General features: G+C 45.1%; 1 protein-coding gene across 9 annotated transcripts in view; it reads left to right on the top strand.

The window, feature by feature from the left end:
- The window catches only part of tenm4 (teneurin transmembrane protein 4), a 97747-nt gene that overhangs the window by 14229 nt on the left and 61741 nt on the right, over positions 1–21777 (top strand). For 7 of the 9 annotated variants that reach the window (XM_037267070.1, XM_037267071.1, XM_037267073.1 and 4 more), the window contains exons 2-4: positions 3271–3571; positions 4056–4325; positions 17669–17881. In XM_037267070.1, coding sequence (XP_037122965.1) covers positions 3343–3571; positions 4056–4325; positions 17669–17881 — 712 coding nt within the window. In that variant the 5' untranslated portion in view covers positions 3271–3342. The remainder of the gene's footprint in view (positions 1–3270; positions 3572–4055; positions 4326–17668; positions 17882–21777) is intronic. The other 2 variants (XM_037267076.1, XM_037267077.1) reach the window with 1 other exon arrangement.

Consider the following 21777-nt stretch of genomic DNA (forward strand, 5'->3'; position numbering starts at 1 on the left):
GTCTCTATTGAAAACACACCTTTCTGTCGAGCCAGGGGGGCTTTTCAATGGAGGCCCGGCGTGTGAAAGACTTTCAGAGGAGAAGTAAGTAGTGCCTGTGTGCAGCCTTCTCCGCTTTCAATGAACCCAGTCGACAATGCCGCAGATATGTGCCCCACGGCGCCCGAGCGGCCATGTTGATCGAGTCCAACCCTTCTAGCGGCACAAAGCCCGACAAAGTACAAATTCTAATTCCCTTCAGAAGTTTGAGAGCTCATGTTGCCAAGCTGAAATGACGCTTGACAGGTAGTACACAGCATGTAACGCTAAAGCCCAGTCTAAGACGGAAAGTAGTACAGTAATTAGTGTCAAGGGAGTGTGTTGAAGTGGTACATCGCAAGCGAGAGACAAAAATGGTTCTTAAATTAGTTTAGTAGGCACTAACAGGTAGGCCCGTGTACGATTTTTTTATTTTTGTTTTGCCGGCCGCCATCTTGTGGCATCGCCGGACAAATAACACAACATTTTGCGGGGGTGTCGATGAAAGCCGAGATGAGAATTTGGGAATCCTCCGTTGGCTGCCAGCCAGTCAATCTTTCTTGCGTTTAACTCTATCATTTTCCTGGCTTGTGTTTCACGTAAAGAGCAGCACGCGGTTAATTGAGGCGAGCGAAAGAAGCTAGGATTTATACGCCGCTGCGCTGAATAGCATCTCTCAGCACACTCGCTAATTGCGTGATGGATAGCGTGGAGTCATTAGCATTTATATTGCGCCCACCCTCCCCGTAGTATACCTCCCACCCCCTTTAAATGGCGTTTTTAAGTGACTCCTGACACCGGAGCAACGGTCGCAACAACAAGCCGGGCACAAAACAAGCAAGCGGTGTTTTCACTGGGCCTGGTGGTCCCTGCGGTGTGCACGGCGGGGGGCAGACATCTGGATTGACTTGACAGATTAGCATGAGGCTAACACCGCTGGAGTGACACGCTCGCTGGAGGCTGATGTCGGGAAAGTCCTCTTTTTAACATATCAGCTGTTTTAAGGCAAGCTTGGCAAAAAAGCGGAAACCTCAGCCGCTGATGGACTTCCTTTTTTAGCGAGGCATAAAACCATGCAGGCTCTTAATCTTGCCGAGAGACAGTTGGAGTGTCCAAAAGAGTTTGGCTCTCAAGCTGTTTGAAACACTTTTGTTTGGTTAACTTGTAAAAAAAAAAAAAAACTATCAGTATGTGGAAAAATATTACCTAATCTAAAATATAACCCTAATAGCTACGGTATGATTTTGAGAGGCAGTTAGCATTATTAAGTGATTGTAAATTGCGGCTCAATAAGTGCACTAGCCTATAAACCTGGACTAAAAACACACAATTTGATCCTGTTAATTATATTTCTATTCATCTCCATGGAACATTTCCACCTTTGAAAATGCCCAGAAATGTGCAAGCGCATATAGTGTGAAGCTTTTCTGCAATTCCTATTGTTATTCTTAACGTGCATTTTCCCAACATTACATAGCTTATGGATATATATGATACATCCATTATATATATTGCATGCATAATATATTTTCTTCGTCCCAGTTGGTTAGCATTGCTTACATGTGCTAACAGCGCCTCTGAAGATGTGCTTTGTGCATCATTTAATGAGCCTCTGTCTTTGGGTGTGTGTGTGTGTGTGTGTGTGTGCGCACACACACAATGCGGCAATCTAGCCCGATCTAATGACTTCAATGGGCACAATGTGTTTGTTCGTTGGAAATGTTTTAACATTATTTGCCTCAGACCGATACGCGGCACCTTTTGCCAAATGCGGACAATGCTATTGAAAAACGCTGATTGCAGTAAAAAAACAAAGTTGGCAAAACAGACCATCCATCATTTCTTTTGTCCCTGATAATCAATTTGGAATCATTGCATAGATAATGCGCTCCGAGCGGCGGCGACGGCGGGGCAACTTTTGGAAATGAAAGCGCTCGGTGGCTATCTTCATCTGGAAGCTACCCGGCACGTCGTTTGTCAGAGCCGGTTGTAAATAACTCGTCTTTGTGAGTGTATCCTCATTAACCTTCCTCGTCGCTTGTTTCTCAGCCGCCTCGCTTCTTGTGATGATGATAACGCTTTAAAAATGGAGCTGTTATCTCTTTTGGACGCGCCAGGCCGAGGCGCCGTTGTCAAATCAAACCGTTAGCTTATTATCGCATGATAGCGGCGCGCGCTTCTCGCCGGTGGCTTGGAGTCACATACTTATAAAGTAAGTTTTAAGCTTTAAAGTCCCAAGTCGGTGTGGCAAGTTGAGTCAAGCCGCTACTTGGGTTAGGCGAGGCATAAATCAAGTCATACGATCTTAGTGTTTCATTGGTTAGCTTAATAGTGAAGCCGACGTAGGTTGAAGCAAATCTTATTAGGACATATTAATTCAGCACAAATGGCAGTTTTTAAAATTCTTGTGTCACCCGTGTGTGGATTGACATCCCAAAAATGTCCCGATAACGCCCGTGTCCGAATGTGTGTTGTGAGGACATTCCACCCACGCTGATTCAAACATAACCTCCTTGGTGGAGGTCAATGCTTTTTGGGATGCTACGCTAGTGCCCGCTTTGGGAAAACAAAGCAGGAGACAATGAGCCCCGTTAGAGCCTCCTTGCCTCTGCTCGGGGGCGAAACATGTGCTTGAAAACCACCATTGTGGCCTTGTGTTTGTATCTATCGACAGCTCAAAGGATGGCGGTGATTAATGACTCGGGGCCGCCGTGCGAGGACCTGGGCCGCTGGGGGTGCGCGGAAGCGCCGCCCACCCGCCAGCTGTAAGGGCTCTTCAACTGCTCCGGGGGTTCGCTTGCTAATTTTATTGTTTTGAAAACCATTCCTTGATGCTATGCTAATGCAAAGGAGGGAAGGAGGGGATTTCTAAAGTTTCAAGAATGTACCTCAATGAGCATTGTTTTTGTTCCCAAGAGAGTATCGGTCACCTCTTTGGCAATACGTTGATGTGATGAGGGGAAACTGGGAAGTTCGAATTGCGAGCTGGAATCACTTTTTGCTGTTGTCGTACTTGATGTGTTTATTATTTGGCAGACCAATTTGGCAGGATTGTGAATTAAAATTTATTAAACGCCTTCATTGTCATCAAAATGGCAAATTTGGCAGAAGAGCGTTGTGAAATGTCATCCGATAATGTGGCTCATTAGCCTAGCTTAATTTTTCAACGTCTTGTTCCAAGCGAAATGTAAACAAACTAAGCATGGCACCAAACTTAAAAAGTTGCCCCCTTTATTTTGTTTTTCCTAACAGACGCTCTGAGAGGAAGCCATCTCGGTTGACTGGTTTTTGTTGACACGAGCCGAGCGGAGAGGCGCCACCGCCATGGAAGTGAAGGAACGCCGACCGTACCGCTCGCTGACCACGGCTCGGCAGGAGCCCCCCGAGCGGCGCTACACCAGCTCGTCGGCCGACAGCGAGGATGGCAAAACCCACCCCAGGTCGTACAGCTCCACCGAGACCCTCAAGGCCTTCGACCACGACGCCCGCGTGGCCTACGGCAACCGCGTCAAGGAGCTGGTGCACCACGAGGTGGACGAGTTTGGCCGGCCAGGTGGGATTTTAGCTGCTAGCTTAGCATCAACTTTCAGCTCAGTTTGTGTTCTGATACTAAGGCGTAGGGTTGAACGAAATGGCTGGATTATGGAGAACACTTTTCATTTCTTCTTAATGCGATAGGAGATTGGAGAAGGTTATGAAATCCTGCTAACATGCCGGTGTTGTATCGAGGACAAATGGCAATGAATTCCACCCAAGCGACGTTTTTATCATTTACAGTCTGCTCAGGAGCTCCCCTGTGAAATGGATGATTTTTTTTTTTTTCTTCCGCCAACCCCCCAGTCAACTTTACTGCATGCAGGTTGTTAAGAAATGGAAGAGACATGTTCTCGAGAGGCTTTGATTAGTCGCCTAGCAACAAGTTAAACGCTACATATGCAGTCATAAGATCACAACTTTGCCTGATTAAAAGATGCGCACGTCTCAAGGTTGGAACGTGCTCGCCGTCATATGTCATCAGCCCCCACGTTTTGCCGCAGGTGCCGACTTCTCCCTGCGAGAGCTGGGCTTCGGCGACGGCCACCACGCGGCAACCTACCGGGGCGAGCTGGGCATGCCGCACCGCGAATACTCTGTCAGCGTGGGCTCGGACGCCGACACGGAGACGGACGGCGCCGTGTCGCCGGAGCACGCCGTCCGGTTGTGGGGCCGCGCCGGCAACCCCAAGTCAGGCCGGAGCTCGTGCCTCTCCAGCAGGGCCAACTCCAATTTGACCCTAACCGACACGGAACATGAAAACACGGAAAACGGTGAGTACAATGATGAGTTGATGTTTGGGTTTGCTCACCATGAGAGACTTTTACTCAAAGACCATTTTAAACAGAGCTGTGAGAAAATGTCCTCCACGTACCCCTTGTGGGAATTCGCGTCAACAAGCCGGTCGCATTATCGAAATATCCACTCATTTCCACAAAGATACGGAAGTGAAATCTTTGTTGGCAATTTGTGATCCTGACACGCATTCACGTCGATCTGCAGTCTTGCACTCTCTTTGGCCTCCATCTCATGTCACCAAATTTGTTTCCCCCTTCGCTGAGGTCTTGAGTCTCACCTTGAATCAGTGTCATGTTTACCTCTTCGTATTAGCTCGCCAAGTGTCTCGCGCTTCCTGTTTTGTGCGCCCCTAACCCCAAATATGATGTGGCAGATTTGCAACAGAATTCTCTGGACACCTCGGCGGCAGACAACTAAGCTCGTGTAGCGCCCGTCGGCGAGATTCTAATTACCCTGACGCAGCCTCGCGGAGCAGCTCGTAAATGGTTTTACATTTATATCTGCCGATGTATTTTCTAAGTGACAGAAATGTCCGCAAGAGGGAGAATCCGTTTGAGTGGCTGACTCGGGCGAGGCGAGCGTGTGCGGGCTTCCACATTGTGCCTCCGTTGTACATAATTCAAGAGAAGCTCCCGGCACGGCGGCGCTCGGCTTGCGGCGTCACGGACGCGGCGTGTCGGAGACTCGCATCGTCATTCGAAGCAGCCTTTTTATTCTTCTGGCTCCAGCAGAAAAAAAGCACTTGAGTTGGGGCATTTAATCCAACCGAGCCCGATAAGATACAATTTGTATATGGCAAGTTAATTAAAATCCATCAAATAAGGCGTGCGGCTCGTGTGCGCTCCAGTGTCTTTAAACCAACAAACCATTTACTCGGCTTCTTAATGTATTCCAGCCGGCGGGCATCCACCCCCGCCGAGCGCCCCTCATTCCCAATCCCCCTTTTCACATGCGACTCGCTTGACCCTTGGCTTAATGCATGCAAATAAGCAAGCGCCGACTGTTGACGAATACGCGAGACGTTTGCTCAGTCCTTTATCCATTAATCAGCATCTATCTAGCTATAGCAAACAGAAAAATCAATCTGGGGAAAAAGGGGCCAATTCCTTGTGTGTTTTCCATGTATGTGCAAGTGCCCGAATGCCGTGTGTGTGTGCGCGTGTTTCCCATCATGGCTCTTTTCCCGAGAGAGCCCCGTGAGGATACTTGGAGCAGCCAGCGCCTGTTGAGTCATAGCGAGGCCCTGCGGAGGCAGAACATCAAGGCGGGCGTCTTACTGTAACTTAAAAGAGCCGCCGCTGGCTTTGTTAGCCATGACCCACATGCACGGCGCACTCGCAGCCTCGGCCCGTCGCTATCAACTCTTTGCCCCTTTTCCATCCCACGGCACCCACCCGCAGCTGATAACATATGGCTCGGATTTGTCATTGCTATGCTGGAATAAAAGTCTTGGAAAAGCTGCAGTATTTTACGCCACAGTCTTCACTTGGCTGCTGTTTTCTTGAGGTCCGAAAATGTATCGATGGGAAAATGAAGCTTCAAGTTTGCTTCATGAACCAGTTGTGTTTTTTGAGTCCTCTAGATGGCACTCTTTGACTTTCTTAAACAATAGTGAGGATTCATAAAATACTGGTTCATGAAGCAAATTTGAAGCTTCATTTTCCCATCACTAGTCAGGGAGGTAGTTGGTCACTTAGTATAGTCATTTGGTCATTTGTTTAGTCAGGTAAATTGTTGGTAAACTGGCTAGTCAACTGTTATTTGTTCAATTAGTTGCTATTGTGGGTTGACATTGTGTGCAAAGTGTGCAGTGACTGAGTGACACTGCTTTTTTGTTGTCTGGTTAGCTCGTTTAGCTCGTAGCTACATGCTCTCCGCACACAATTCATTGTGCCCTTCTCAAAGGTAATTGCTCCTGAGTCTGGAGTCTTGCGGGTGATCTTCATCATGCCTTTAGGCGTCGTTCCAGGCTACCCCCGCCCCAAAAAAAGACAACGCTTGGAGGATCTGCGTTTACGTGGTTCCACAGCCTCTCGGCTACGCGGTTATCTCTTTCAACACAACTTTCTGCTCACAAATTACCAGACAAGTTCTTGAAGAATGCTACTTTCATCCACATCACACGTATCAGCCCGCCATTTTCTCGGGTTGACAGCGCCAGCCTGACTTCATGCATCCATTATTGTGTAAACGCTAAACCAAGCTGAGTTTAGCATTGTCTGCATATAAACAATTATTTGGCTAGTTAGTCGATGAGTTGCATAATTAGTAAGTTGGATAATAAATGACCAGATAGGTCACTTGGCCAATTACCAAATTTGATGGTTAGTCAGTTGTTGAATAGTCTGTCGATAGATTGTTGGTGACTTAGCTAGTTTAGATTTCAAGATTCAAGAGTTTTAGTTTTTGTTTAGATTGTAAGTTTATGAGTCACTTTGTTAGTCATTTATTTAACCAATTTGTCAATCAGTGTCTTTGGTGATGAGACAAACCTTATTTTTGCTCCCTCTACTCTTCAGTCGTGTAATCTGCTTTTTAAGCAACAGCAAATGTGTTAACAGATAAAGACATCAAAAAACGTACATGTTAACTCGCTAGCAGAACTGGCCTTGAAATAAACATGTCTCATCATTTATTTATTGGAATAACAGGCCTAAAAATAAGCCCGTCTGATCACGTCAGCGTTCCGTAGGAGTGCCGTGCGGCGCTCTGAGCCGACACATCACGGGAGGCTTGTATCCTGGCTGGTCCGCCAGCATTATCGAGCGCTCGAGTAAAGTAGGTAATCCCGGGTCGCCCTTGCAGCAACAGACCTTCTTCTCCTTCTTATTACAATCTGATTCTCTCGCAGAATCCAATTAGCACATTATGCTGCTTTAATTGATACACGATGAGCTTCATTTGTTTCATTAGACAGCATGTTTTTTTTAGCAATAAAAACAAAAGAAATGCTTTAATGTGACAGCTATTGATGTGTTGGGGGGGAAAAAAAAACGTTTTGTCGCAAGCTAACTTCATGGTGACAACACGCTAATGCTAATATGTGTTCCTGAACACCATTTTAGATGGAATGGAAATAAAAGAATAGGAAATCAATGGAAGCGGCTGAAATAGCGATTCAACGTTAATTACATTTGTCATCAGTCACGCAAAACAGGCCAACTCACTTGTGCCTCATTTGCTATCTTACGAAAAAAGTGTCCAGAATGAATCCACTCTTTAACCCTCTAACAAGAATGAAAGATGGACTTTATTATTTGTATACAAATAGTTTGGTCTCTGGTAAGCATCCCCACCCATTTTAAGTAAATGATTTGAGAGCTGCCTATTTATAAAATGTGCACACAGGAGGGTCTTGGCGCAAGAATCGGCCGGGTGAAACACTACATCAAAGCCACAACGGTGAGCACAGTTTTGTTGGATGCACAGGTTAGCTTCTGGAAATAGAATTGGCCCTCGTCGTCATGGTTACTCAGCAATTAGGTGGCAGCATTACTTGCACGACGAGACTTTTATCTAAGTTAATCAATTTGTTGGTTTTTCTGGTAGTCAACATTTATTCAGGTCCGTTATTTGGTTAGTCGAGTCGTAGGTAGCTGGTTAGCTGGTCACTTCTTTGGTTAGTTGGTACATTCTAATTCTCCATTCTGGGATGGGGCGGGTTGCATAACGTGTCTGGAAAAAAAATCAATCTAAATCCTCGCCCTCTTTCACCTCCCCTCGTGTATTTGATTGTATGCTGAAAGACTCGCTAAAGCGTTGATCTGCTCGCCAGGTTGAGATCTTTAAGAGCAGCACGGCGGGGGGATAAGTCGCAGAATCCCGGCAGGCAAAAAGAAAGCCTCTCACACTGATTGGAATTTGCATCAGTAGCGACGGATGGCCAAGCCCGGGGAACAGTTTGATTTCTTTATTTTTATTGCCGCAATATAAAGATAACAAGAAATCATTTTTCATTGAAACACGGAAAATAGCATCAGCGCTGTTTCCAGCTGTCTTGCTTTTATTGTCCCTCAAAACATATTAAATATTAACCAACCAAGCCTTTCTGCATCTTTTCATACTTTTTAATGCACTATCACTTTGTGGTCGCTATAAAAATTATTTTATGCAAGCTCGGTGTTTTGGTAATTGAAGTCAAAACACACACACGCAAATTGAGATCAGCGTGGAAACAATGCGAGCGTACGTATATTGCATATATTGAGTTCTTCTATAAATGTGGGACAATGTGAGGGGATTCTTCTTTTTGCTTGATGCCACCGCCTGCAGCGTCTTGACTATTGATCTCAGCCTCAGCTCGTAATTCTCGACGTGTTACGTGATATCGCTGATGACGAGTCATATCTGATGTCAGGATTTGAAGCTTCGTCAGCCCGGCGGTGCGTTGTACGAGAGCGTGTGTTTCAAAAGGCAAAACGCTGCTTCGTATTGTTTGATAGGGAGGAAAAATCCAAATCATTCCGTCTTATGTCGAAAAAAGTAAGACGAAGTGAAGATCTCAAAAAAGATTCAGTGGGCAATCTTTTCCTCCTTGTGGGGTTGTTTATGCGTTCTTTTTCTTTTTTTCTGTTGTTTTTTTTCTTGGGCCCAGATCACTGCGGCTTACAGTGCAGAGCTTCTCCGGATCATTTGCAGGCTAATTTGCAAGCTTTTCGAGGCCCTGGTGGACAATTTGAGGTTGTTATCAGCGCGGCCGCACACCCGCCGCCTGCCAGTTTGTCGGATCGTCATAACGGGCATCGCCGCATTTGGGGCGCCGGGGGGGGCTTGCCGCTCCCCGCCCGCTGCCCCGATGTGGGACGTGCGAGAGGGGATGAGCGGCCTAATCCTGATGCTCTTTTCCTAAAACCCACACAAGATCCAGCTAATTATCCCCATTTGTGATTATATTTATGTGGCTTTGAGAAGATGCAATACACACTTTTCCTGCTCGAGGCGAGATAGCGATGCTAGCCCTAATTATCGGACCACCGCAGAGATTTTTTTTTTCTTATTTTGGACTTCAAAATGAATTTGTCCCATTTTCATAGTCAAATCTTATTTTGTGTTTTATGTGTATGTATCTGTTGCTGCTGATTGTCGTTTGAAGGTTTATGAGGACCGCAACAGCGATGCTTATTTTGTTAGCCGCTCCGCGTGTTTTGCATTGCGCCCTCCAATTAGACTAGCAGATGTTTGTTTGTAAGGCAAAGTTGTGTCGTCTAACGCACAACAAGCAATCCTCTCTGTTTAGTTTTCAGCAGGGGAAAAGATCTTAAAGCAAAAACTCTTTTTGGGAACAATTGATTTTATTCTGTTAATGAAGTTTGCTAACGAACATTTTTGCTCACAGTGGGCCAAGGTGCCATTCACGTTTCCTCGTACCCGAAGGACCATTTGTGTAAGCCTGCTCGCTAACGATCCTTTTCATTATTTGACTTGATTAAGTACAAGCAGAACCCAATTTGCCATCCCTACATTAGGTCCAATATTCCGATATTACAAACGCCTGTTTCTGTCCAAATTGTTGGCAATTCATTAAATCACAGACAAGTGCTAATTGATGAAGTAGCAGCGCTACGAGACCTTCTCTCTCATTGGTGGTCGCATTTAATTCAGTTTTAGGTCAGGTTGGAACAAAAAAAAGGTCTGGGTTGTCACTTTTTATCAGGCGTTGACTAACAAGCAAGAAATCAAAAAGGGTTATACATACATCCATGCAGTACATAGGGTGTAAATTGTGAAGTTGTGCGGTGCGGTTGCTATGGTGATACGGTTATGTCCTTTTTAAAAGGAAAGATTTCTCCGGTATGATAATAGGTTTGTGTCGCCCTTCAGTCTGGAAGTAACTGAAATGACCGTGTCAACGTTTGCATCGCCAGGAAGAGCACACCGCTTGTTATTCCGAAACGCCTTCGATCTCGGGGTCACGCTTAATTGCCGTGTGTTTTTAATTGTATTCCGTCGCCCCGTAATAGATTGGCTCGTCTTTGTCCAGTCGATAGCGCTCGATTTCACCTTAAGATGCGAGAACTTCTTAACCTCCCGCCCGCCTCGTACTCCCTCTTGTGATGAGACACTCGATCCTTAGCAAATATGAAGAGTCGCTCCGCCAAGGGTGAAATGCATTGGCGGGCTGCCCGCTCGTTAGTTATTCATGCACACGCCGCAGCGCCATTAATATCCAGCATCGACTTCAACGACATCTGATTTCAGCCGGCGTGCCAAATGACAAAATGATCGCAAAGCTTGATGATTCAGGATGAAACATGCTTCTACTTAGAAGTAATACAGCTCTTTGTCTTTACATCATTACAGTTACAATCAATCAAACATGTATGCCTGAATATTTATTTCAAATACATGAAAATACACAAATAGATAAAAAATAAGCTAAAATGATTAAAAATACAGCGCAAAAATACCCCACCAAAAAAAAGCAAAACATTTGAAAATAATACAAATATTTTAGACAAAATGAAACAAATAAAAAAAGACAAAAAACAGTGACTCAATCAACTAGTTTTATTATAAAAGAAATACAACAGATATAAATACTGAAAAAAAATAATGCCCTTTTTCTTTTTCCGTTTGTCTTTTCGGATGGCAAAATCCAAAAGACAACCGCAATACTACTTTGAGAGACGCTTCATACGGTAGTAACCGTAATTATTGCATCATCCCTAATAAGGACCCCTGATCAATTCATCTCATAATAAAGCAGTTTATAAGAATGAAAGAAAATGTTAATGACCACTGTTGAGAGCGAGTCGGTGTCTTCCAACGCAGCTTTATTGCTGCTTTGGCCTTAATAAAGGCTCATTTACTGTACCCTGCAGGCGCCCACATTTCTATTCATTGCCACACAGGGAATTAGTCATTGGAAAATTGGATTACCTCTTTTTCTTTCTTTTAATTTGTGCTCTGGCATACCTCTTCTCTATTCCTCTTAGTATCGCCAGGTTGAATTCGCATTTGCACTTTTATCACAGGAAAAGTGCCCACAAAAAAAAAAAACCTGCACAATCAGCGTCTCCTCCGTTTGGTGATTTATTCGCCGCTCCCGTCGTAAATGAGCCACCTTCTCGTATGTAGGAGCGTTTAAAACAAAAAAAAAAACCAACGTGGCTCAAGTTTATGCCAGTGTGCTGTGAATTAAGTAGGGCCAGGATTTGGCAGCGCTGCCGACGTCTCGCTCGGCGCCCGGTGTTTTACATTCTGCAGACGTGCAAACAAACTGTTAGCACAAAGTGACTGAAATGGAAAAGCACGCAGGGCATAAATAGCACTTTGAGGAAGGTGCGCTTAAAAAAAAATAGAAAGAAAAAATCAAAAGGCGGCCATCTCATTCTCAAGGAACCATGGGATAAAGGCAGGCTCAGCAGCCAGGGACTTCTTTGTTCTGTGGGGGCCTAATGAGTGGCCCGCAATGTCTCTCACACAGCAAAAGTAAACTTTTGTCTTCTTTGAACCCCCCATCTTCATTACTGATGACACGGTGGTGGGTGGGTTAAGTGGCCCATTCTGGGCCATTATTTCTTCATGTCATTGTGTTTGTCCGCCAGAGGAGACAGTAAAAAGCTGATAATTACGCTCAATCACCATTGTTTATTTTCCTTCCCTTAGGCTACGGCTAAGGGTAATAATGCTAACACAGATAAGGTTTCCGAGGCAGATAAGGCTGTTGAATTTGCTAAGTTCAGGATGCTAAGAATTAACAAGATTGCTCAAGTGGCTAAGACAGCTATGGTCGATGAAACTCATCAAGGCAAATAAGAATGCTAACACATCTTAGATTAGGCTAATAAAATAGCCAAGGGTGCTATGACAGTTTAGGTGGCTAACGAGACCCAAGCAGCTATGGTTGGCTGAGCAGGTTAGCTAGCTAAAACATGTAAGGCCGCTAAAGGTTGCTACGATTAATTCTTGGAAAGGTTAGGCGAGCTCCTCATCTGTCTACCCAGCTTGAGTTTTCTCATTCTAAGATTTCCGACAGCTAAAGATGCTAGGTACGCTAAACCAAGAATCGCCAGCATAGGCGAAAAAATATCAAGGTAGCCAGGTCCATTTAAAAGAGCACACGTGTATACAGGCCCACAAGCGTGTTAGTTCCGGGCACTTGTGTCGGCCAGGAGATGCTTAAAATAGTCGTCGCACGCCTTCAGGCTGAGGTGAGCGCACAACAGTGTTCACTTTTCATCCTTGAACAATGACGGCCCCTGCCAGGAGGCTTGAATAGGGCATCATGGGGGGTTGGGAGAGGGTGAGCTACATGGCGTAGGAGGGAGGGGTAATGATGCCACACTACATCAACGCTAATGATTCCGCGGACAAGCCCACTAACGACCAGGAAGAAGCTAATGGAAAATGTTTGTTTAGTGACTCAGAGCATGGAGAAACTGTTTCATTTAAAAAGAAACAAATGTAGAAAAAATATAAGTACAAATATCAGCCAAAAATGAATAATATATACACAAATGCTAACTTAAACCAAAAGATTATTTTCATATGATTAAATTAATTAATAAAATGTATTTATTTTTAAATTATAAAAATCATTTAAATTAATCGAAATTTACCCCAAATTTATAATAATACTTCGTTTGAAATGTCTAGTGCAGGTATTTGAAAAAAGCGAGTTCTCATAGTTGTTTGTCACAGTAAAGTGCAAACAGATGGCGGCGTCCTTCAGATGGATGGCGGGATGCACCGTCCCTCCAGTTGGGAGGATGACAGTGGACTGGATGGATGGCCGTGACAGAGGCCAGCGTGATGGAAAGGAGATCCGATATCTCATCAACCCTTCTCCCCCCCTTTTTTTTCCCGTCTTCACTAGTGCATTCGTCATTAATGCTCAAACTGTGAATAACGTTAAAAGTAGCTTAAAATAATATTAAATGTACTTTTCAGGAATGAAATACTGAAATTGTCATGGAGAAGAGTAAACTGCTCAAATAAATTTATATTTGACAAAAAAAATACAAATAAAATAAAACGATCCAAATGCATTGCACCCAATATTGACAAAAAGTACAAAACTGTGCTTTTGGAACCACTGCTGCCACCTGCTGACTTGCAGACACCATTAATTTGCGCTTGTTTATCACGAGAGATGACTAAAAACGACACTACGACATTTGCAACATGTTCAAACAGTGGTGTGTCTGGCGAGTCCGTTAACGAGCTCGCGTTAGCTTCCCGGTCCGGCGCAAAGCATCCCTCCATAATTTCCTCGACACTCGGAGTCTGAGTAATGGACACCGGCTTTTAAGTGGCGATAACGACGTTGCAGGTCGGCCCTAAATGGAACCGTGCCGTCTTGTGTGGTCGTGTTCTTTCATTACAAAGCAAATATCGTTTCCATTTCCTGTGCCGTGTCTATAAAAAGACCATTTGTGTCCCACCGTGCCGTACATTAGCGCCATTCTTTTTGACTATTGATTTGAAAGGAGGTTAGGAGCGCAGTCCAAGACATTTATTCCTCCCCCCCATCATATTTTTCCCGAGCTGGCTCACGTACTGCTTTCTTTGCCAGTCCTCGTGTTTGTTTGTTTTGGCAGTGTAAGCCACCAAATGGAATCTATTCAAGTGCAACTCTTATTTCAATTGGCATCACCCGCAAGTTCATTGTTCTCAAAATGGAGCGGCGGCGTATTATTACCTGTGTAAAGTCTGAGTTTATTTTTCCACAACAACAAAAGGTGTATTGTTTGGAGAATACGTGCATTAGAAGTGGTCCTATTCATTTGATAATAAATGCGTGGTTTCAGAAAAACGGGGAGTTTTAAAAATATGACTTTCTGATGCTGTTAAACTTCGACTTTGATATCATATTGTGACTTTATGTTGGGAAAAACACAACTTTATTGCCGTAAGACTTTTTAACTGAGAGAACATAAATCTTTGTCACGATTATATTTTTATTTAACAAAAATAGGCAACTGTGACTTATAAAGGGTACACAGTGTTTGTTTCATCAATAACATACTGTAATTTGTTGTGCTAAAAGGCTTAATAAAAATAAGTGTAACTGAGAACAAATATTGTCGGGGCCAAACTTTTATAGGCCTCTAAGCAGACTTTTATGTTTATATATTTAATGTATTAAAAAAGAAAAGCCTCCCGCTTCTTGGCAGCCACAGAGTTTGCTTGTGCCGCCCGCCAGCTCTTCGCCAGCTTATGGGGTCCCCAGACCCAAAGAGTTCAAGACCCCCTAAGACTGATAAAAAGCGAAATGGAGACAAAAATAATAAGTCCCAGAGTCGCACCTAAACTCTATTGTGGCGTGTCATCTGGGAATGAAAAGAAAACAGATGATGATGATGATGTCGACGCTGCTCGGTGCAATTGCAGAGCCATTAGGCTTCCAATTAAGCCGCCGCTTGGGCAACAGTAGCTTCATGTAGCTCCCATTATGAGAACGTTAATTCTATTTGCTGGAAGAGGTGTATTTAATGGAACAATGATTACTCATTTTTCTTTCTCTCTCTTTGACTGCGACATAGTCAAACCCAAAAAATGAAAAAAAGAAACAATCGGGAGCTGTGGGAGAGGTTTTGTTTCGAATTATTTGCTTGTGTGTTGGATTTATTGTGTAAATATTACCTGACAAATATCAGTGGGACCTAGTAAGGCATAGTATCGCTGAATCTCATAGAGGTGCTAATATTGCTAAGGTTTCGGCTAAAGATGCTGAAGTAGAGGTTGCTAATGTAGCTGAAGCAGCTAATTAGCCCAAGATTGCTAAGAATGCTTTAGACTGTTAAACCAAATTGTGCGTTTAGTGTTTCATTTGTTTTTGTCAATTAAAAAAAATAAAATAAAAAATATAATAAATACATCGAATCATAAAAATAAAATTGCGTGCCACTTGAAGTGTGCAGAAGAATGCGTGCGTGTTATTTTCCTTTTTCATTTAATTGGCACATAGGTCAACTTTAGTTTCCGCCCAAGGCGTCGGGAACTTGTGCTGGCACAAATGATGCATCAATCAATATGTTTGGAAAAACAAAGTTAATGAGTCGGACATGTATCACAACAACTTGTAGTCGTGTCGGTCGAGTGTCCACTACATGCTGATAAAATGCTAGGAAAAATAACATATCATTGAAGTTAGTCCATAAGTGCATAAAGAAAAAATAGTTTCATCGATCGACTCAAAATTGGGTGGACAGCTATCAAAAGAAGTTGCACATAAATGGGTTAGGGGCCTTTGAAATATTTGTTTGAAGCAGCTACTGTTGGCTCATATTTTCGATGAATCGGTTAAAATTGATAAGCTAAGGAAGCTGTAGACGCTTTCTTCTCACTTTGATTGTTGGCTTTAAAGAATCCGCGAGCGCCTTTTCACTGTTGTGTGGCGCTCTTTAAGTCTTCGTGTGTGCTGACAACTGGGTGAAATTCTTATTTTTCAAAGCGAGCGTACCCATTTATGTACGTCACATTACCAGAAGCATTAAAAGCTGCTTTTAACAAAAGTATTTCATTAAAACAAATAAGCAAACGCCGCGAATTGACGTTAATGCATTTTTTAATGAAAATGTTTTTGTTTAATTGGACTTTTTGTGTGTTTTGTTATTTGTTGACATGAAGTAGCAACACTCTGCTTTCTGCTGCTAATGAGACCCGTAATGAGTCGCTCTGTTGGGATTGTTGCGCTTAACGCCGCGCTTTCATTAGCTATCACCAGCTAGCATGTTGGTCCTCCTAACTAACGAGCCCGCTAATGCATTTGCTTCAGACCTTTAATGCACCACGCGTTTGCTTGTTGCTCGCCGGAGCTGTCAGGAGCTAATCGGTCCACTTGATGCTAAGTGAAGGTCTGATGGATTGGAGCGATGGCGAGCGAAAGGTGGCCGCCGACCCATTTCAGGGGTCACTCACAAGCTGAAACGCTGCCCGGATTGCTTCAGCATTGAGTAGCGGTCCTCAAACTGGGGTGCGCTAAAACAATTTGCGATAAATTAGGTTGTGTGTGAATTTTGTAAATTAGCTCCGCTCTGTCGTTGTTAGCGGAAGCGGGTTAAGTTAGCTTGCGCAAGGTAACGTTTAACTGGCGTCTGGATTATTTTTGGAAACATTTCTCGCTTCAAAGTGGTCTCTTGAAGTTTGAAAGTGCCCGAATTACAGCACAGACAGTAAAAGTCCGGCGAAGGATGTCCCGTGACGCCTCCTCAAAAGAGCCGATAGACGTTTACTTCTTGCGCACGGCTCGGCCCTCTCTCTGGCTAACCCGTCTAATTGTTTTCTAATTAGATGCAAATCAATGAGTTGCATTCTAATACTCTTGCGGGACACTTGCCCAGCTGTGATGGATGGAGGTCCGGTCAGCAGAAATGCAAAGGCGGACCGCCGTCATACCTTTGTTAAAACTGCTCAGATGTTTGCTAGGAGACCTGGAGCAGCTTCAAAATATTCTAACCTTCTTACTTGTCACCGAAACTGTCCCTCCAATCATACTCCACAGTAGTCAGTCATTAGTCAGCGTTAAGCTAGTCATATATGTTAGCCTTACAAATGTTCAATCCATGCTTGTATACATATGAGCCTTCGTTGTGGTCACTTCTTCATGTGTGCTGTGAAGGTCATTTCCCGCCCGCTTCCTACTGAGGTGGTTGCGATTATTTGAGGTTGAAGTATTTTCTCCAGCTGCCTCAGGAGGTCATCCATACCCGCAAGCGCCCTGCGCATCTGCCCATGCGTTTTATTACAGATGGAGCTTCTGGGTTTCAATCTAGCCGATGTCATCTGTGCTCTTCCTGATCTTGCCCGGGGTTCTGTTCGCATCCAGCTCCCTCACGTAGTCCGGAAAGGTTCATCGAAGGGATTGAATCGTCCAGGGTGAAGTGATGAATTCACAAGCACATCAACTAAGGCCATCATCATCATCCGGCTTAGAACCCATCATCAGATTTTCCAAATTCTCGGTGCGTCAGGTAGAAGCGTTTATGCCAACCAGAGCGTCATTTTTCGCGAGCTCGTTTCACGTTGCTGTTTCGAGGAGACCAAGTTCATGAGCCCCTCAAGTGGTGGCAATCAAGGTGAGGAAATTGAAGTGTTGCAGTTGAGTCTCGCACACGGCAAAGTGTGTGTTTGAAAGTGATATTTCACAGAAAATCGTCTTTTTATACATCTGACACCCTTTGAAGGTGTTTTGAAGGCACATCTTGTTCTTCGCAGCTGCCTTGAGTTGGCTGAGACCGGGGGGAAGGTGTTGATGTTTGTTTGTCAAGTGTTATTTAAGTCTTGATTGTGTGCGTGTGTGAGATGTTTGGGTGTGCCACAGCCATCCAGCGACCCTCCACCACCGTGTGTTGTCTCTGTTTGTGGTCCACAGGTCCTCCGCAGCTTTGTTCCTCCGCCTCCTCCTCCCCTGTCGAGCAGCACCCGTTCCCTCCCCCTCGCGTTGGGACCAATCACAACCAGGGGGGGTTGCTAGGTAACAGTGCAGCTCAGCCAGCCTGGGACTCTGACTCGAAGGATGAGTTTGGCCCCGGTTCATTCTTAGTTAAAGCTGGCTCAGGGAACGTGTACGCCGCAGCTGCTGACGGTGAGTGGATTCGCTTTCTCTACTTGCTTTCCGCCGGCCCGGCCCGCCCGCCATCTTTCGCCGCCGGACGTCTCATGTTGTAGGTCACGCGGATGGCTGCGAGCAACAACACGTTTTTTTTTTCCCCCTGTCAGCAAGAGAGAGGAGAAAGTTTCGAAGTAGATAAACAGCCTCGGGAAACGCCGGCGAGCGAGGTCTGCAGAGTTCAGATGTTGCTTTCAAAGAGATGGATGATTCGGATTCACAAGGAGGGATTTGTCCCTCTTGGCAGCGCGGTGTTCGATTGGTTAGGACATCCGACTCGCAGTTTGTAGGTTCGGGTTTGAATCTCGACGTTGGTCTTTCAGTGTGGACTTTGGATGTTTTCCTCCCATGTTCTAAAAAACGTAAGTTGAGGGATGAGGACTGACTCAGTTGGCTGGCTGGCGACCATTCCAGGGTGTACCCTGCCCCGCCTCTCTCACCCAGTCATTTGCGGCTTCCATATGAGGACAAACGCTATAGAAAAGGGATTTATGGATTTGTCACAATTCCCCCCTGTTTTCTTCACACTGTCAGACGGCGCCACATTTAAAGCCCCCACATTGGAAGTGACGTCAAGTCTTAACCCGGTGAAAGACATTACTTTAATTAACAAGTCAAACGCGGCCCCCTCGAGCCAGATTAGCTCTTTTGAAAAGCTCCCGCGCGACGCCTCGCGAATACGCGTCGGCTCCTCGCCAAAGACGGCGGCGGCTGATCGGCGATCTTGTTCTGAAAAGTGCTGTCGCTGAGTACGAGTCGCTCTGATGGTTGTTGCTGATGAGAACGATTTGCCTTTTTCGCTCGGTCATCGGGCAGAAAAACAATGTTTTGATTCCTGCTGATAATTTGAGGGGCCCTAAACATGAGCCCTGTTGCACTTCCTCACCCTCACCCTCCCACACCAGTTTCACAGACTTTTTGGGCCTTAGCGAGAACCTTATAATAGAACTGTCTAATGAAATTTTAGCCACATTTTGCAGGAATTGACTCTCCCGGTTCATTTCAAATTCCGATTGCCGTTTGAGAGGCATTTTTGCAACATAAGCACACCACAACCTGATTCAGGAAATGTTAGCCCATTTAAAAATAGGCCTTTTGTTCTATTTGAGAAGCTTTGAGCGTTTAATTAATGTGTCCGACCACTTGTCACACAAACAAGAAGCGTTTCGATGGCTTCTTTTCTTTTCAATCCCTTCACTGGCAACTTTCTGTCCTCTCCTGACAACGCAAAATGAAAGGCTCTCAATAATTGATGGAGTTCCCAACGGGTCGAATTACATCAAACTCCAAAGTGTCTCGGCCGCCCGCCTGCTCAGGAAGAACCCCCCCCCTTCTCGCAATGAGTTATTAATCCCGTGGCAAATCTCCTCCTTAATTCCTCAAGAGGTGACACGGTGGTCATCACACCGTGTCAGGGCGATCCCGGAGGGGGCGGTGAGGAACAATCAAGCTAAAGCAGTTAGCTTAGCCTCGGGGATGTCAGCGGGATGACAGCGGCGGAGGAGTGAGGAGGACTTCTTCATTTCCACCTTTAGTTCCACATTCCTTTTCCGATGCCAAGCGTCATGCTAAATGCGCTTTGCTTCGCGGCTGACGGCGAGCGAGGAGTTAATTACAATCACAAAGGAGATCAGAGGAGCCCCCGCATTGTTTTTCTTTTGCCGCCACACAACTCATTAAGCCGGCAACAACAAAAAAAAAGTTGCTGCATTGCACCACATCACATGCGAGAGCATTTGGCAGAGCAATTACATTCAAATCGTCCAGCCGAGCAATCGAATCAAATGTAATCGTGTTTTTCGCTTATTGTTTAACCAAGTGATTGAACAAGAAGCGTATGCTCACAGTTTGTCTCGTGGGATTTTGTGTAGAAGAGCTACTGAGTGTTATTTTTTGAATGCCACCTGATAACTCAAGCAAATTTCAATTTTACCAGGGCCTCGGTAAACACGAAAACTCGTTTCTTTATCATTATCAATTCACTTACTTAAAATAAAAAACCATCCCCTGAAGCTAGTTTCAATTGGCCACATGAAATTTCTTATCTATCATGAGTAGACCCACAAAAAAAAGTCATAAAACAAATAGGCGGACATTTTTCTCTCCAGCTGGACTTTTGCTGCAATTTCAGCCGGAAACTCAAAGACGGATTCGTCCTACACATTTTGTCCGACTGCTACCAAATTTGAATTCTGTGTGTGGGGGGGGGGACATTACGAACTATAATAACCTCTTTTTATTGAAAACACTTTAGTGGACAGCGTAGCTCAGGATGAGTCCGGCTAAAAAGCTCCCGCGGTGTCTCTCAGGTGTTTTTATGGCGCACCAACAGGCGATTAAAAAGCCAGACAAGAGTGGGGGGGGGAAATCATTTTTCATGATACCTTTTTAATTGTCAGTAAACAAGCTCACAGTCTGTGTGCTGCACTGCGGAGCAGGTGGCTTTTTATCACATTGCATCACGCTCGCTTGCCTGGGGTCATCTCGGAGCCCACATGCAGGATTTAAGTCTTCCGCAGGATTTCGAGGTAGCAAAATAGAAGCCTGAAAGGATGCAGTGTGGGTTTGTTTTTTGTTTTGTTTTTTCCCTCTTCCTCCTCTTCTTGGTTTCACTGGGAAGAACCGGCATGGCTGCAAGGCTGATGAGGCCTGCTCGCCGGAGCTTGCAGTCCCTTTTGTGCCGCGCGTTGTTCACGCTGGCCGTCGGCTTTCTCCGAGGCGCTTCCTTCCCGGGGAGGCTGCCTGCGGGGGCCCACATCTGAGACACGCACACCTCCTGATATTAGCATCTCTTAATACCCAGCGGCAGGGGGCCCGGCCCTCTGTGGGCTCTCAATGCAGCTGCTAGGGGGTGGGGGAGGACCAAACGAAAAAAAGAGACTCGCCCGCCCTTCAGCAGCTCACACCTGACCGGGCCGGAATGCTGAGCCGTGCATGCTCAAGGCCTGGGGGGGGGGATTGCAAAGAGAGGGGATGCAAGAGAATTTAAGTAATCTCTCAAACTGCTTCATCATCCCCCTCATGTCCATGCAAGGGTGAAGCAAATGTGCTTTTAAAGAGGTTGACCCTGAAACCCGTGAGGCTAATTGTGAAGATTGCTGCTGTGACAATTTAATTTCCCTCACGGGATGAATAAAGTATCTAGCATCTCGCTAGCTAGCTGTACCTCTATAATTAGCTAGCTAGCGACTGAATCGATCTACTCGTTATCGTTATCTACTGAATTTTAAATTTAAAAGCAAATATTCATTATTGTTGTGGCGCTACAAAATGAGATCCTTTTATTTTTTTTGCTGAGTTTCCCCTCATTCAGTAGCTGAAAATGCGTATTCTGTGTGGACAGAAGTCCCCCAAACCATCAAAATGGACTTTGTTGTTACTGTTGACAAGAGAAGAACATGACGCCGTGATGTCGTTTGGTTCAAAGACGGGCTCTTTCTCTTGATCCGCTCGTTTTGTTGTCAGTGAAGTGCAGCCGCCAGACAATTTGTCCTCTTGCATTCTTGTCAGTACACGGCGAGCGTGGCTAATACCCTTTGCATAGCGACATAGCTTCTTGTTTTTGCTGACACAAATTGAGATGCATCACGTCCATTGCATGATGATCGCAGACCATCTGTGCCCCCCCCACCCACCTCCCCCCAATAACGAAATCTCGCAGACCTCCCTGATGGATGTGCGGCAGACGGACGTACAGCGCGCCACACGCATAACCACTCGTCTTGTTTCAGCGGTGACAGGAAATCCATGAGATCTTGGGAGAAGAGCGGCGGGCATCTGCCTGCGGCCTTGCTAATGGCTCAGGATAGCAAAAAAAAAAAGCTCGATTTATAGATAACATTACAGTGAACCCCAGTTTATCTTAGGGAGAT

This window comes from Syngnathus acus, chromosome 13 (assembly GCF_901709675.1).
Source record: "Syngnathus acus chromosome 13, fSynAcu1.2, whole genome shotgun sequence".
In the NCBI taxonomy this organism is placed as follows: domain Eukaryota; kingdom Metazoa; phylum Chordata; class Actinopteri; order Syngnathiformes; family Syngnathidae; genus Syngnathus; species Syngnathus acus.